The 17,705-nt window shown below is 47.0% G+C and overlaps 1 protein-coding gene across 3 annotated transcripts in view; it reads left to right on the forward strand.

Annotated features, from left to right (window-relative positions):
• Nucleotides 1–17,477, forward strand: part of CHST11 (carbohydrate sulfotransferase 11) — a 265,297-nt gene extending 247,820 nt beyond the window's left edge. For all 3 annotated transcript variants that reach the window (XM_045467217.1, XM_045467218.1, XM_045467219.1), the window contains exon 3: nucleotides 16,034–17,477. In XM_045467217.1, coding sequence (XP_045323173.1) covers nucleotides 16,034–16,888 — 855 coding nt within the window. In that variant the 3' untranslated portion in view covers nucleotides 16,889–17,477. The remainder of the gene's footprint in view (nucleotides 1–16,033) is intronic.
• The last annotated feature ends 228 nt before the right edge of the window (nucleotides 17,478–17,705 follow it).

Below are 17,705 nucleotides of genomic sequence, written 5' to 3' on the forward strand. Positions count from 1 at the left end.
GAGGTCACAACGAGGTGTCGGTTGTTCACAAAGGTGTTTTCCAGCTCTGCACCTCTGGGTTGCAAGGACCCCAGGGGCGTGAAATCAGTCCCCAGCCCTCCAGACAGACAGAAGTGCATTTACACCGCCGACGTCATTCGCTTAGCGCCTTATTCACCTGTGGGCCCGGGTCGAGGTCCCTGCTGGCGTGTATGGCTAAGCCCCGCACCCCAGGTGCTTCGGCTGGCGAGTTCAGCTACCCTGTAGCCCTCCGGAGTGGCCTTCCTGCTACACGCCCATCATCCCAGATGGGCCATCCCTAAATGAGGGAGAGGCGGTGGAGCGACAGAGAAAAAAAAAAGAATCTTGGTGCCGGAACGGCCTTAAGGTGCTGGCACGAAACTAACCATCTCTAAGTCCTGCAAGCGTTGGGCACCGAGTGCCTGGCACTTGGGATGCAGAGTTAGCCGAGGCCTGCCGGAGCCGCCTCAGAGGAGGGAAATTAGTTAAACTCGCATCGTGCAGGGCCCTATACCTGTGATCAGAATGGTGCACTTGAGACACGGAGGGGCTGGGTGAAAGGCGGTGGAAACCGCTCCTCCGGGGCCCCAGGTTTGTTGGTCACCGTGGAAGGGAGGAGGTGCCCCGGCAGAGCCGAGAGGAGGGCTTTGGGGGCCCCTCTGCAGAGCCGGCTCGATCTCGCCACCTTGTGAAAAACCGGCGCCCCCTCCCCAGGAAAAGATACCACATGCAGAAAAGAAGGCCTGACAGAGTGGCTTCTGCAAACCTTTTGAACAAGGAGGAAATGGGATGTTGTTGAAACATGCTACTTGATGATGAACTAAATTGACCTTTTGGGGCGTCTCTCCATCCACAGGTCACTTACTCTGAAATTCCACGGATAGGCTAGAGTCTGTTAATGCATATGTAGGCCCTCTCTCCATAGCTAGGAAATGACTCTTGAGACCTCCAGTTTGCTTCATGGCTGACAGTCCGAGCTGCCTCCGTTGGCCCCTGTCGGTCCCCTACATCAGCGAGACTGAACGGTGGTGAGCCGGGTGCTTGGCACGGGTGACAAATGTGTGTGATGTCAGCTCTAGAACCCGCTCGTATAAAAGCAGTGCTCAGCTGACAGTTCTCAGAATGGAACACAGGACCGCCGTCCCTGGAATTGGCTCGTCCAGTTACCACAGGACAGCAGCCAAGAGCAGGTAATCAGGACAGCCATACCTTCTGAGTCAGCATTTCCCAGGCATCCACGCTTTGCCAAACACCCACCGTGACCCTTCCACACACCAAAGATTGAGAGCTGCTTTTAGACAGAGTGCTAGGCTTGCTGTCCTGCCGGCTGCGTACGAAGCAGCCCTGTGTTATATTTATAACGGGAAAGCGAATTACTGTTTACCGAATGCCTCCTAACGTGCATGGCGCCATGCCAAGTGCTTTCCTCGTGGGCTCTCACTGAATCCTTAGGACATCTCTGAGAAGTAGACGTGATGGTCCCCATTTTGCAGGTGGGGAAGCCAAGACCCTTGAGGGGGTCAAGTGACTTGGGCAAAATGTGAGTAGTTGAACATTCTGGTGAGTCTAGGAGCATCAGGAAGCAAACCACTGAAGCCACGTGGTCCAAGGAGGGAGAGACCAGAAAGAGACATTGAGGGGTCACAGCCCCCTGCCTCGGGAGATCATTGCCCTCTGGAGAGGTGCCGTCAGCACGTTGGCTGAGAGGCAGTTGGAGCCATTTGAATCTGTGCGGTGGAAACTTCCTCCCTGTGCCCTCCTGCCAGCTGTGACTTCCGAGGGCCCCAAAACCTCAGTCAGCAGGTGCACGTTACACCTGCCCTCTGACTTCTGATTTCCCGGGAAATCCAGCCCCCCGAGCAGCGTGGGGGCCACATCCCTTCACCATTGTCCCTGTTCCTGGCTACCATCCATGGGAAGCCGGTCCAGCTTGGCACCAGCCCCATCCGTATTCCTGCGCCCCTCCCGCACCCTGCCCAGGCCTCCGGAAGCCCAAACAGCTGATCTGAAATGGAAATGCAGCCCCTCCAGCCGCACCTGGCCGGGCTGAAAGGGAGCCCTGGCAGCACGCACCCCACACCAGGCCTCCCCAGGGCAGCCCTTGGCTCGGCACCCTCTCGCGTGATTCCCCTCCTCCTGTTTCCTGGCCTCACCAGATGGGTGGAAAGTGCCAGTCTCCCTCTCTCCCCATCAAAGGCTGTTGCAGCCACCCCGAGCCTGTTTCCACCCGGCTCTGCAGCTGCAGAGTCTGTGCCAGAAACCTCTGTGGGAGGACGGTGTGGTGCTTCAGGCTCAGGCGCCAGGAAGCCCGTGCAGCCGCATCAGCCATTCTGTGGCCTTTAAAGTCCCTGCCATCCCCAAGTCGTTCATTCGTGCCTGCACTCACTGTTCACTCATTCATTCGACAAAGCTTTGAGGGGCCACTACGTAGCCCCGGGTGGTTGGGGAGACAGGAGTCAGCAAAGCAGTGAGAGCGCCCGGCCCTCCCGCGAGCTTACATTCCGGGAGGGAGAGCCACACGGCAGAAGCTGTGACAAGAGCATCAGAAGGAGGTGAGCACTAACCAGGAAAGGGGGTGTGAGAGCTGGCGTTCCAGCAGCTTCTCTTAATAACTGCTGCTGATTGAGAACTTTCCCAATTGCTCCCTGGGATTCCTACGGTCTGGCCAGTTCCACCTGGGGGTTCCCCACCCCTAGTTGCTTCTGTTAACTGAGCGGGGGCAAGGGGGTGCTGCTTAGAACAGCCTGCTCTAAGGAGGGCACCTCCTTACTTGCCTTAGTATCCTCAAACGCCTTGGTGAGGGCGCCAGCTGGTGGCCCTTGGGCAAACCCAGCCCAAACAAGTATGGTTTGGCCCACGTATTAAAAAAAAAAAATTTTTTTTAATTGTAGCTAACATTTAAGAATGCCAAGATTTCACATAAAATCTGGCTTTCTGGCTTCTCTTGAGAAACTGAAACATCTTGAAAGACCAGGTTCCCATTCCCTCATGGCGACAGGAGCAGGATTCAAGTGGCATCTCTTACTGTCAGCGGTCCAGGACTTCTGCCTGGCCCCGGAAGGGCCTTTTTGAATTTGCAACCTGAATCCAGGTCACAAATTTAAACCCCGCATACGAGAGAAGTGATCTGTTAGCCCGAAACCTCTGCTGGCTTGTTTCGGCCCACAAAGCTCCTGAGATTAAAATGCCCATCGGAACTCTTAGCCCCTGTGGCCCCGTCAGCTGCGCCTGGCTTGGGGCTGCATCCAGAGCCCAGCACCCGGCCCTCAGGCACCCAGCATCTCCTGCACCCCTACCTCATCTGCCAGAGCTCAAAATGCTCCCCATCTGTGCACCTTTTGCTTTGGAAAGGTAGGAGAAGCTCCTGCAGACATTCAGTCCTTTTAATCAGTCCTTGCTTCCTTAGCGACAAGTTCCAATCCTAAGCAACCCATTTCCTGGCAATGCTAAACCCTTTAAGTTTTGCAACAGATTCAGACCAGATTGTTTCTTCAGAGGTTCAGTGTTTTTCTCCTTTCTTTCCTAAACATAAAAGTGTTTAAGCATTATATAATTCCTGGTAGTCCCCTAAGGATGCATCCAAACACATCTGAGAACTGTGGCCTTCTAGACCTTTGACCCCTGGCCCTGCTGAATGACCGGAAAGCCCCTTCATCTTAAATCTGAGCACCGGGAAAAAGAATTTTGCCTAGGACCATACTCAGGCATTGCTTGGGTTCTGTATGTGCTTTAATTTATAGCTGGTGGCGTTGGAGCCTCCAGGGCAATGACTCCCCACGTGGAAAGCCTTAGAATGGAATCCCCCGGGAGCTGGGCCACACTCAGAGCAATCACATCAGATCACTGGGGTGGGCGCCAGGATTGAGTGGTATTTAGACCCTCTCTCTGATCCCAGTGATCTGCCAGGGTTGAGACCCTCAGCTCCAGTGACTGCCCTGGCTGGAGATGGTAACTCCCAGGCGGCTGTGCAGCCCTTGAGAGGCCACTCGGTGCAGGGTCTCAGAGCACGGGCTGCTGCATTTGAACCCCAGCCCCAGTCCCTTAGCTCCATGATCACGAGCAAGCTACTTATTCTCCCTGTGCCTCAGTTGCCTCGTCCGTAAGTTGGGAGTACGAGCATACCTGTCTCCTAGAGCATGAGGACTAAGCGGCTGGTACATAGGTCCAGCAGTTGGCAGCAAGGATAGTGAACGCGGGCCTCTTGCTTTGCTGTGGATGTGGTTCCTTCAGTGATGCCTCAAGACTAGCCCTTCTCGTGAGCATTTGGGAATTTCTATGCCAGAAAGAAATGTGATAGACTCCGGGTTTCTCTCTCCTCCCCAGTTCTCAAATCAGCGGGATGATAGCAGGTGCAGCTGAGGCGCTGGAAGGAGTGTCGTATTAGAATTTTCAAGTGGAGAGACTGATCCCGGGTGCACGCCAACAGTCGTTAATGGCAGACTGCGCCAAGCTCCACCCACTCGTGCCTCCAAGTTTACCTTTTTCTCCGGGTTTCCATTTCTCTGCATCTTCCCCACTGGACAGCTGCTCCTTCCGGTTGGGTTCTTATGTCTGAAAGAAATTGTAAACACCACGGAAGATGTTTTAACTTACAGGAAACCAGCTTTTCTTCAAGATGAAACGTAGTGAAGTTTTAAAGACTTTTTCAAACAGTCCCTAAATTTGGTACTTAAACTAATTATAGATGCCTTGTTTAAATGTCCAAATTAAAAATAGACATCTAAATGAGGACGCAGGACACAGCCCAGAGCCTGTAGCCATGTTCATGGTTTCCTAGAACCAGCCCTCCTCTGACCTAATTTATACTTTTGGGAGATCAAAGGGAGCTGAAGGGAGTCCAGGCTGAGAGCAGAGGTGGGTCTAGGAGCCTCTTGGCAACAGACGATGAACCTGGGTTCTGTGTTCTGTAATTGAGAATAGCTGCAAATCGGTGATTTCCTCAGCATACAACCCTGTGGTTCTCAAAGTATGGTCCCTGGACCAACAGCATCAGCATCGCCAGTGTTGTGGGCTGAATTGTGTCCGTCCCCCCGCCTCTGCCCCCAAATTCGTATGTTGAAGTCCTAATCCCCAATAATCCAGCATGTCACTGTGTTTGGAGTTAGGGTCTTTAAAGAGGTGATCAAATTAAAATGAGGCCGTTAGGGTCCTAACTCAATACAACTGATGTCCCTATAAGAAAAGGAAGAGACGGGCGTGCACAGGGGGCACCCATGTGAAGAGGGGACGAGAAGCAAGAAGGCCGACATCTGCAAGCCAAAGAGAGGAGCCTCAGAGCGAACGAACCCTGTTTGCCCGAGAACATTAATTTCTGCTGCGTAAGCCACCCAGTCTCAGGTATTTTGTTACAGCAACCCCTAATGAACTAACACGCCTGGGACCTTGCTAGAAATGCAAACTCTCAGGCCCTATCCCCGATCTACTGAACAGTAACTTGGGGTGCAGTCCAGCAAACTGTGTTTTAACAAGCCCCCCATGTGATTGCCACGGTGCTCAAGGTTGAGGACCACTAACGTGAGGTATTGTTAATACCCGGTGGCAACCGACCCAGAGAAAGAGGACACGTGGTGGGAAGTACAGCTGCTAAAATACAAATGTCTGTTACCGGGTTTTAGAGAAGTCCCTGTTCTTTAAATGGGATGGTGTGTGTGAAAGTGCCCTGTAAATTCTGAAGCGACATGAGGCGGTCGTGAGTGGCAACGTTAATTTTTTGTCAATGGAAGAATACAGCCATCTGAATACACCAGCAGGAGCAAACTGAATCCAAGAATCTCCCTCCTCGACCAAAATCTGAGTCCTTCAAAATCTTGTACGTTTTCCACCCCAACCAATTGGAATACCTCCGAGAACTAAGGCAAGGAGATTTAATCCCATTTGCCTTTTGTCCCTGCTACTAGGAAGCCCACAACTAAGTCAGATTCTTAATCACAGCTTTCATGGTTAGCATTTTTTTTTTTCCTTTTTAGTGTTGTCCTTTGTTATGTTCTTTTCAAATACCTTTGAGAAAGAAAGAAAAAAAAAGAAGTAGGGAGAGAAAGAGTATGAGAGAGGAAAGAGATTGATCTCACAGTTACCAGATCAACTGAGAAACATAGTTGGGAAAGACGGATGTTCTCTTACGGTGACAAAGGACCAAACTGTTTTACATCAGTGAGTTCCTCTTCAGTCCCTTGTCTTCCTGATGTCCCATAGCTGTAGGCCCCTTGGAGACTTCTCTGATACCCAGGGAACCTGTTAGTTGCTAAAGAGTTATCACCCTTACAACAGCTCCTGTGAGCCCTGCTTGGGAACAGGTGTAGAAGATTTACATTTTTTGAGGTTAGAAGTCGCCATTTGCCTGATTGCGATCTCTACGTACTCTTGGTCCTTTTAACAAACATAGAGCTATCTGGAACTGGCCAGGCTGCCATCAGAAATCTCTCCTGCCTCATCTTGGCCATAATGGTGAAGAATTCCTCTCTTCCTTGTGACCTGGCCAGGGCTCCCCTCCTTAATCCAGGCTTCTTAAACCAAGGCTCAAGGGGTCCACAATACAACCCCCAGGGATCTGGAGTTCGGCCTGACAATTGCCTTAGTTGCGTTTTGTCATTTTGGTGATGCCCTTTTGAAAGAGTTGAAGCATTTCTGGATTATTAGGGCCACCCCTGATAACCCAGTCCTGCCCTGTAGACTCAGGTGCATGTGTTCATTGACGGCCTTGATGGCATCGTGTAGCTCTATTTTTGTCGTCTTGGGCTAATTAGAAATGAGCAAAGACAAAAAATACGTAAATGATGAGTTTGTACCAAGTGATGGTCAAGTGTCACAGGGTCACAGATGTCACAGATCTGACAAAAAATACGTAAATGATGAGTTTGTACCAAGTGATGGTCAAGTGTCACAGATGTCACAGATGTCACAGGGTGGCGGGTTTCACAGTACCTGGAAAGGAGGAAACGGTGGGCAAACCTCCTGCAGGACACAGAGGACCAATGCTGTGTTGCAAAGAACCTGCCTTGGAGCAGTGAGTGAGCAGTTTCCAGGTTCAAGCAGGGCTTTAGTTCCAGCAAAACAACATCATCTGTCACATTCATGTTCACTTGAATGTTTACATTTGTTTTGGTCTCAGTTGTATACCTAGCTTTTTATCTGTGCACATTTTAGTAACATTGTATTTTTACTAAGTTAAATCGACACCAGTCTAAAGTTATTTTAAAATAAAAAGACCAATTAAAATATTTTGTAAAAAAAAAAAAAAAAATGGAACAGTAGAGACCCAGTTGAATGTCTTCCTCTGACGGGGACTAGATATGTGTCACGTTTGAGAACCTGCCCTTTCTCTTGACCTTCACCCTCCTGAGGGGGACTGGGCATACCTCATTCCAGCAGGTGCATCATTTGCCACCTCAACTGCCGTGGAGAAGAAGGAAATGGAAAGAGAAAGAAACCTCAAATACCACGTTTCAGAGTCCCATTGAGTTAATTTTGTCTCTGCAACTGGACATAAAAGGAAACCGTGGTATCGTTTCCATTTCATGGCTTTGTGGTCCCGAATGCAATACTAACTGATGTGTTACCTCCCCGGAGATTCAGATGGCCAGAAAATTGTCTCCAATGGAAAAGAGCTAGAAAACAAAATTGGGGGAGATCCCCCTGTTTCTCTGCTCACTTAGTAACGTATTGCCTTCAAAACAGCCTATAGCGATTTGAATGGGTTAAATTGATGGGTCGTTTCACCTTCCTAATCTTTCTGTTTCCTTTTGGACAGTTTGTTGTCGCTTTTGATATGTGAATGGCATAGATGCTCCTCTGTGATGGATACCTCTGCTAAGAAGTCAGGAAATGCAAGTCAGAACCTTTCATATTAATAAAATATTAATTGACTTCCACAGTTTAGAGCTACCTACAACAAAATATAGAGCTGGTGAAATTTGTCTTTGGGAGTCCTGGCCCTCTCTTTGGGGTTCCTTTTTTCTTCTTTCATGAAAGAACGCCTGCATATGAACTGCCTGCTGTGTACCATACCTTGTCCAAATTCAGTACTAGACTTGCTCGTATTTTCTAAATGCTGAACCCACGCCTGCAAGATGGTACTATCCCCATTTTGCAGCTAAGAGAACTGGGGCTCAGAAGGTTAATGGTCTTGGCCAACCAAGATCAAGCCCAGAGCTTCCGATTTCAGATCTCCTCCTCTCTCTACTTAGTACTGCTCTCAAACCCTTTTCTTATTTTTCCATGTAAAAATATCCTCTTATATAATGTTATCTTCTCTTATACATTTATGCTTTATATCAGTGTGCTCAAAGTTATTGACTCGGCCCCTGTATTTGTCTCATCGGGCTCCTGGGTAGACCCTTCCTTGGATGTTGCTGGCAATCTTTGGCACCGCTTAAGCTTGTAGATGCATCACTCCAGCCTCTGCTTCTGTTATCACATGGCCACCTCTCTATGTGTCTCTGACTCTCTGTTTTCTCTCCTAATTAGACACCAATCATTGGATTAGAGCCCACACTAATTCATTATGACCTCAACTAATTACATCTGCAAAAATCCTGTTTCCAAAGTTCCAGGTGGACATGAATTTGGGGGAGACACCATTCATCCTAGTACAGCCTTTATTAAAGAATGTTCTGGCATCTATGAACATTTGGGAAGTTTCGTTTGCTACAGAGGGGCCTTCCTGCTTTCATATCAGGTTTCCCTAAAGAGAGTATTAACTGATTCATTTACTCACAACAAATATTTATTGAGCATCTTCTATGTGACTGGCAGTGTGTTTTTTTTTAAGTTTGTTTGAGAGAGCGCACATGAGCGAGTGGAGGAGGGGCACAGAGAGGGAGGGAGAGAGAATCCCAAGCAGGCTCTGTGCTGTCATCACAGAGCCCAACGCACGGCTCAATCTTATGAGCCGTGAGATCGGGACCTGAGCCAAAATCAACAGTCAGACGCTTAATCGACTGAGCCACCCAGATGCCCCAATTTGAGAATTTTTAAAAAGAAAACCTTACATTTTCCTTCTAAGTTTTAGTTCACAAATTCCTATTGACCAGACTAATATTAACAACATAGGGACCAAAACGTGACCACGATAGACAAAGAGAGCCATTGCAGGTGAATAGACTGGAGGCAAAAGCGGCTCAGACACAACGGTAGGGCACATGCAACACACACAGGAGACACCCCGGAAGTGCCAGGTTCTGGTGAACAGGGAGCATGGCACTGCAGGGCATCATGGGACCTCTTCTTCATGCAGCCACTACTTTCAAGACAGGAGACCTAGTTGACTCTTCTAACACATAGAAACAGCCACAGAGAGACTAAATGAGAAGACAGAGGAATATGTCCCAAATGAAAGAACAGGACAAAAATCACAGCAAAAAGAGCTAAACAAAATGGAGATGAGCCATATGGCTGATAGAGAATTTAAAGGAATGGTCATAAAGATACTCACTGGACTTGAGAAAAGATCTCAGTGAGACCCTCAATGAAGAGAAAACATAAAAAAGAACCAATCAGAGATGAAGAACACAATAAATGAAATTAAAATGCACTAGAGGGAATAAATAGACTAGAGGAAGCAGGAGAATGGGTTGGCAAGCTGGAGGTCAGAGTTATGGAAAGCAAAACAGGAGAAAGAAAAAAGAATAATAAAAAATGAGAATAGGTTGAAGGAACTCAGCGACACAATCCAACATAATAATATTCGCATTATAGGGATCCCAGAAGGAGAAGATAGAAAAAGGGTCAGAAAAGTTCTCTGAAGAAATAATAGCTGAAAACTTCCCTGATCTGCGGAAGGAAACAGACATCCAGATCCAGGAGGCACAGAGAATCCCCAACAAAATTAACCCAAGGAGGTCCACACCAAGACACATAGTAATTAAGATAGCAAAAAGTAGCACTACAGAGAGAATGTCAAAAGCAGCAAGAGAAAAGAAAACAGGTACTTAAAAGAAAAACTCCATAGGGCTGATTTTCTTCAGCAGAAACTTTGCAGGCCAGAAGGGAGTGGCATGATATATTCAAAATGCTGGAAGAAAAAAACTACAGCCAAGAATACTCTCCAGCAAGGCTATCATTCAGAATAGAGGGAGAGATAAAGAGTTTCCCAAAAATTAAAGGAATTCATCACCACTAAACCAGCCTGGCAAGAAATGTTGAAGGGGATTCTTTGAACCAAAGCCAGATAAAGACACCACAAAAAAGGAGAACTACAGGCCAATCTCTCTGATGAACATAGATGCAAAAATCCTTGACAAAATACTAGCAAAACAAATCCAACAGTACATTTTTAAAAATTCGTCACCACAATCAAGTGTGATTGATTCCCAGGATGGTAGCATGGTTCGGTATTCACAAATCAATCAACATGATACATCACATCAATAAGAGAAAGGATAGGAACCATATGATCATTTCAATAGATACAGAAAAAGCATTTGACAAAGTACTACAACATCCATTCATGATAAAAAACCCTCAACAAAGTAGGCTTAGAGGGAACATATCTCAACATAATAAAGGCCAAATATGACAAGCCCACAGCTACCATCATAGTCAATGGTGAAAAACTAAGAGCTTTTCCCCTAAGAGCAGGAACAAGACAGGATGTCCACTCTCACCACTTTTATTCAACATAGTACTAGAAGTACTAGGCACAGCAATCAGACAAGAGAAAGAAATAAAAGGCATCCATATGTAAAAGTAAACCTTTCCCTATTTGCAGATGACATGATACTACACATAGAAAACCCTTAAGACTCCACCAAAAACTACTGGAACTGATAAATAAATTCAGTAAAATTGTAGGATGCAAAATGAATATATACAGGAATCTGTTGCATTTCTATGCACTAATAATGAAGGGGAAGAAAGAGAAATTGGAGAAAATAATTTCATTTACAACTGCACCAAAAAGAGTAAACCTAACCAAAGAAGTGAAAGACCTGTATTCTGAAAACTATAAAACATTGATGAAGGAAATTGAAAATGACACAAACAATTGGAAATATAGTCCATGCTTTGGAATATTAATAAATATTAGGAGATACAAAGATATCAGGAGAACAAATATTGTTAGAATGTCCATACTACCCCAAGCAATCTACAGATTCGATACACTCCCTATCAGAATACCACCAGCGTTCCTCACAGAATTAGAACAAATAATCCTGAAGTTCATATGGAACCACAGACGACCCTGAGGAGCCAAAGCAGTCTTGAAAAAGAACAAAACTGGAGGTATCAGAATCCCAGACTTCAAGATATACTACAAAACTGTAGTAGTCAAAGCTAGCACAAAAATAGAGCCGTGGGAGAGCCCAGAAATAAACCCATGATTATATGCTCAATTAATCTATGACAAAGGAGGCAAGAATATGCAATGGGAAAAAGACTCTTCACAAACGGTGTTGGGAAAACTGGACAGCTACATGTGAAAGAATGAAACTGGACCACTTTCCCACATGTACACACACATAAACTCAAAAGGGATAAAAGATCTAAGTATGAGACCTGAAACCATAAAAAAATCCTCGAAGAGAGCACAGGCAGTAATTTCTCTGACATCAGCCAGAGCAACTTTTTTCTAGCTGTGTCTCCTGAGGCAAGAGAAACAAAAGCAAAAATAAACTTTTGGGACTCTAGCAAAATAGGAAGGTTCTGCACAGCAAAGGAAACAATCAACAAAACTAAAAGACAACCCACTAAAAGGGAGAGGATAACTGCAAATGACATATTCAAGAAGGGGTTAATATCCAAAACATATGAAGGATTTCGGGGGCACCTGGATGGCTCAGTAGGTTAAGCATACGACTCTTGATCTCATCTCATGTCTTGATCTCAGGGTTGTGAGTTCAAGCCCCGTGTTGGGATTCACACTGGGCATGAAGCCTACTTTAAATGTACTAATTTAAATATACTTTACATACACATATATATAAAGAATTTCTACAGTGTGACACCAAAAAAATAATCCACTTAAAAATGGACAGGAGACACAACACGTCGCCAGAGGCAAGGGAAACAAAAGCAAAAATGAACTATTGGGACCTCATCAAAATAAAAAGCTTCCACACAGTAAAGGAAACAATCAGCAAAACTAAAAGGCAACCAACAGAATGGGAGAAGATATTTGCAAACTCTACATATCAGATAAAGGGTTAGTATCCAAAATCTATAGAGAACTTATCAAACTCTACACCCAAAAAACAAATAATCCAGGGAAGAAATGGGCAAAAGAAATGAATAGACACTTCTGCAAAGAAGACATCCAGATGGCCAGCCGACACATGAAAAAATGCTCAACATCACTCATCATCAGGGAAATACAAATCAAAACCACAATGAGATACCACCTCACACCTGTCAGAATGGCGAACGTTAACAACTCAGGCAACAACAGATGTTGGCAAGGATGCGGAGAAAGAGATCTCTTTTGCATCGTTGGTGGGAATGCAAGCTGGTGCAGCCACTCTGGAAAACAGTATGGAGGTTCCTCAAAAAACTAAGAATAAAACTACCTTACGACTGAGCAATTGCACTATTAGGTATTTATCCAAGGGATACAGGTGTGCTGTTTCGAAGGGACATGTGCACCCCAATGTTTATCGCAGCAACTATCAACAATGGCCAAAGTATGGAAGAAGCCCAAATATCCATCAATGGATGAATGGATAAAGATGTGGTGTATGTATATACACAATAGAGTATTAGTTGGCAACCAAAAAGAATGAAATCTTACCATTTGCAACTATGTGGATGGAACTAGAGGGTATTATGCTAAGCGAAATTAGTCAATCAGAGAAAGACAAATATCATATGACTTCAGCCATATGAGGACTTTAAGAGACAAAACAGATGAACATAGGGGAAGGGAAGCAAAAATAATATAAAAACAGGGAGGGGGACAAAACAGAAGAGACTCAAATATGGAGAACAAACAGAGGGTTACGGGAAGGGTTGTGGGGGGGGTGCTAAATGGGGAAGGGGCACTAAGGAATCTACTCCTGAAATCACTGTTGCACTATATGCTAACTAACTTGGACATAAATTAAAAAGTAAATAAATTTTACAAAATGGACAGGAGACATAAACAGACGTTTCTCCGAAGAAGACAAACAGGCGGCTAACAGACACTTGAAAAGATGCTCCACATCACTCATCATCAGGGAAGCACAAATCAAAACCACAAGGAGGTACCACCTCACGCCTGTCAGCGGCTAAAATTACAAGAAACAACACGTGTTGGCGAGGATGTGGAGCAAGGGACCCTCGAGCGCTGTGGACAGGAACACAAACCGGTGCAGCTGCTGAGGAAAACAGTATGGAAGTTACTCAAAAAGTTAAAACAGAATTACCATGGGACCAAATAATTGCACCACTGGGTAGTTATCCAAAGAATGTGAAAACACTAACTTCAAAAAGATAGGTGCCACCCCCCTGTTTACCGCCGCATTATTTACAACAGCCAAGATACGGAAGCAGCTCAGGTGTCCATAGATAGATGAATGGAATATTTCAAGGATGTAATCTTACCATCTGCAACAACATGGATGGATCTAGAGGGTACTATGCTAAGCGAAAACAGAGTAAGACAAATACCATAGGATTTCACTCATATGGAGAATTTAAGAAATGAAACAAAACAAAAAAAGAGGCAAACACACTCTTAAATATAGAAAACGAGTGGTTGCCAGAGGGGTGACAGGTGGGGGGATGGGTAAAATAGGTGAAGGCAATTAAGGGTACCCTTATTGGGGCTCCTGGGTGGCTCAGTCGGTTAAGCGTCCGACTCTTGATTTTAGCTCAGGTCATGGTATCACAATTCGTGAGATCGAGCCCTGCTTCAGGCTCCATGCTGACAGGAGCCTGATTGGGATGGTCGCTCTCCCTCGCTCCCTACCCCTCCCCCACTCACACAAGCACATGTGCACTCTCTCTCTTAAAATAAATAAAATAAAATTTAAAAAAGAGTACACTTAGCATGCTGAGCACTGAGTAATGTACAGAATTGCTGAATCACTATAACACTGTATGTTAATTATACTGGGATTTAAAAAAATTTTTTATTAAAAAATAAAGAGAAAAGAGCGAATCATTGATTTCTTTGGAGTTCCCTTTAGTTCTGAAGGGGAGAGGAATAGGAACAAGGCTGGAAAAGTAGGTTGGTGCGGGACTGTGGAGGTCCTCAAAGACAAGTACATGGATGGGGACTGCGTTCTCAGGCCAGGAAGGCAACCAGGACATCCTGTTATCTGCAGCCCCAGACTGGCTATTCCGTAATTCTGGTGCCCCAATTTCCCTATAGCTATAATCATAATTAATCAATTACCAGAGCCACGTTGCACATTCAGGATGGTAGATGGAGGCACGGCGTTCAGCCAACAACAATAAGGTGTCGGCACTCTGTCAAAGTCCCCCTGTCTCTGGGTGTTGGAGACCAAGATGGCAGCATACCAGGGCAGTGAGGTCTGTTTCCTATTCTTGGTGGATTCCTATTCTTGGTTCACACTGGGAGTGAGTGGCCTTGAAGGAGAAACTTCTGTTCCTAGAATTTAGAGGAGTGCACACACCTTCCCTTTAGGCCCTACTGAGACCACTAGCTCTTGGCCTGACCCCTCCTTGGCTGTGAGCACTTGAGGAGAAGGTTCTGTCTCCCAATGCTGAGTAGAGTACCCTGTCCACTGTGAGTTCTGGATAGATGTTTGAATGGATACATCAATGGATGAATACGGCAGAGAGAAAAGCTCTAAGGTAGTAAATGCAAATACCCACATATTTGGGCTCCAAATGATATAATCCAGAGTCACACAACTTTAGGCACAAAAGCAAACATACTAATGTAACAAAAGCCCAGGAATTAGGGCATCTGGATTCAGGAGTGTGTGGACCTAGGTATTCAGGTGACGTCCCTGGGAATACATCCTTCTGTCTTCCTGCTCATCTTTCCTTTGAGCCCTTCGTTCCCAGTCTAGCTGTTGCTGCACAGTGGCCCTCCTCCCTGTCCCAAGGCCCCAGGCTGCCATTCTCACAGCTCAGTTGCTTGAGAGGAAAAAGAACAGGGAATGGAGGAAAGCGGGTTCCCGGGGCAAAATCAAGACCCTGGTACCAGAAGAAGCACAAAGCAACAGATGTTCACAACGATACGATAGGCTTGGAGAGAAATTGGATCCCCTTTAAAGTAGATCAGACAAGAGGCGCTTGGGTGGCTCAGTCAGTTAAGCGTCCAACTCTTGATTTCAGCTCAGGTCATCATCTCACAGTTCATGAGCTCCAGCCCCGTGGCAGGCTCTGTGCTGACACCGCAGGGTCTGCTTGGGATTCTCTCTCCCTCTCTCTCTCTGCCCCTGCCCCCCCCCCCCCCCACACACACACACACGTGTGCCTGGGGTCTCGCAAGGTAAACAACCTTAACAGAAATAAAGTAGATCCGTCAGATGTCAGACCCTTCATGCTTCAATCAAGAAGATGGGGAGTACTGGACCTCCGAGTAGAGTGGAAAGCGGGTGGCCTTGGTTGCCAGGAAGACCTGGGTCTGAATCTGAGGTCTGTCGCTTCCCCACCATGTGATCTCACTCTAGTAACTTCACCTCTCTGAGCCTCGGTTCCCTCGTTCTTTCCAGCTGGATTATCAGCTCCAAAGGGCAGTTTCCCCACTGTAGCTTTTGACTGCGTCCCCATTGCTGGCAGCATTCTACCTGGCACAGTGGTGGGTACTTGACACTATTAAATCGATGTCATTTCAAGATGGTTGTACAGAGGGGGGGGAAATGGCCAATGTGAGGCTCTGGTAAAATGCCAGGCACGTAGAGGGTGATGGGTAGGTCACAGAGGTGACCATTACTATCGGTCTAGGAAGGAAATACCGGGGAACAAAGAACAGGAAGAGTGGAGGCAGCTGGTGGGGGATTAGGAAGGAAGACGGGCCGGTCAGGTGGTCAGCCGGCCATCTTGGTGGCCGGCGCCGGCCATCTTGGTGGCTGTGGCCAAGTGGCAACATCCCGTGCCAGCACTGATTTCTCCTCTCCCTCCCCCCTTTGTGTCCCCTCTGCAGCTGGAGCTCTCGAACACCGCCGTCCTGCACCAGATGAGGCGGGACCAGGTCACAGACACCTGCCGGGCCAACAGCGCCGTGAGCCGGAAGCGGCGGGTGCTGACCCCCAACGACCTGAAGCACCTGGTGGTGGACGAGGACCACGAGCTCATCTACTGCTACGTGCCCAAGGTGGCGTGCACCAACTGGAAGCGGCTCATGATGGTGCTGAGCGGCCGCGGCAAGTACAGCGACCCCATGGAGATCCCGGCCAACGAGGCTCACGTGGCGGCCAACCTCAAGACCCTGAACCAGTACAGCATCCCCGAGATCAACCACCGCTTGAAAAGCTACATGAAGTTCCTGTTCGTGCGGGAGCCCTTCGAGCGGCTGGTGTCGGCCTACCGGAACAAGTTCACGCAGAAGTACAACACGTCCTTCCACAAGCGCTACGGCACCAAGATCATCCGGCGCCAGCGGAAGAACGCCACCCAGGAGGCGCTGCGCAGGGGCGACGACGTCAGGTTCGAGGAGTTCGTGGCCTATCTCATCGACCCGCACACGCAGCGCGAGGAGCCCTTCAACGAGCACTGGCAGACCGTGCACTCGCTGTGCCACCCATGCCACATCCGCTACGACCTCGTGGGCAAGTACGAGACGCTGGAGGAGGATTCCAACTACGTGCTGCGGCTGGCGGGGGTGGGCAGCTACCTCAAGTTCCCCACCTACGCCAAGTCTACGAGAACTACTGACGAAATGACCACGGAGTTCTTCCAGAACATCAGCTCCGAGCACCAAACGCAGCTGTACGAAGTCTACAAACTCGATTTTTTAATGTTCAATTACTCAGTGCCAAGCTACCTGAAATTGGAATAAAGGGGGTGGGAGAGGGAGAGAGTCGTGCTTTTTAATTTAAGATTTTTATTTGTCAAAAGAATTATATGGATATTGGGTTATTTTGTAAATTAATATTTCTTTGGGAATGATGCTGCGAGCAGCATGGTGAGAATTATTTAAAATCCTTAGTAGGGAAGGACGGCTGTCTTTGCAGGGGGATGGGATGGGTGTCCTTGGTTTTAGACGGGAATACTGCAACGCTGTCTCAAAGGTTTCCTTGTGCTCTGGTGAATTCCATGAATTGTGCATCCCGTAAATTCTAATTAATATTATTTATCGTTATTTAAACGTGGTCTCTGTAGAGATTTCTTTTTGTGGCAGCAAGATTCTGATGTCTTCGCGGAAGAAATGTGTGTGTTGTTCTGTGCTTGCTGCAGCTCACGTGGGGGCACGAATGCCCCCCCCCCCTTGCTAAGCGCTCGCGGAGTCAGCTGTGTGATAACACCCACCGCGAGGCCCATCGTGCCGCCATCTTGAAATTCTGTGAGAGATCAATAGAAATAGGCACCTTTGCAAGGGACTAATTCTGGATAGATTCCGAACAACCCAGGAGCCCCCTGGCACTAAGGAAAAAAAAAAAAAAATGTGATTTTGTTTTTGTTTTTAACCCAAGGAGAAGAACTGATTGTAGTTTTGTTTTTTCCTTTCCTTTTCACCAGAAATAGCAGTTTGTTAGGATAGGCTTTTCTACAGAAACTTTTAACTGGCGGTGCCAGTTGTGGTGGTGAAGTGGCTGTTGCTTTATAGTCAACAAGTATTTATTGAGCAACTACTATGTGCTCTGCCTAAGTTTAGG

Source organism: Leopardus geoffroyi, chromosome B4 (genome assembly GCF_018350155.1).
Source record: "Leopardus geoffroyi isolate Oge1 chromosome B4, O.geoffroyi_Oge1_pat1.0, whole genome shotgun sequence".
Lineage (NCBI taxonomy): Eukaryota > Metazoa > Chordata > Mammalia > Carnivora > Felidae > Leopardus > Leopardus geoffroyi.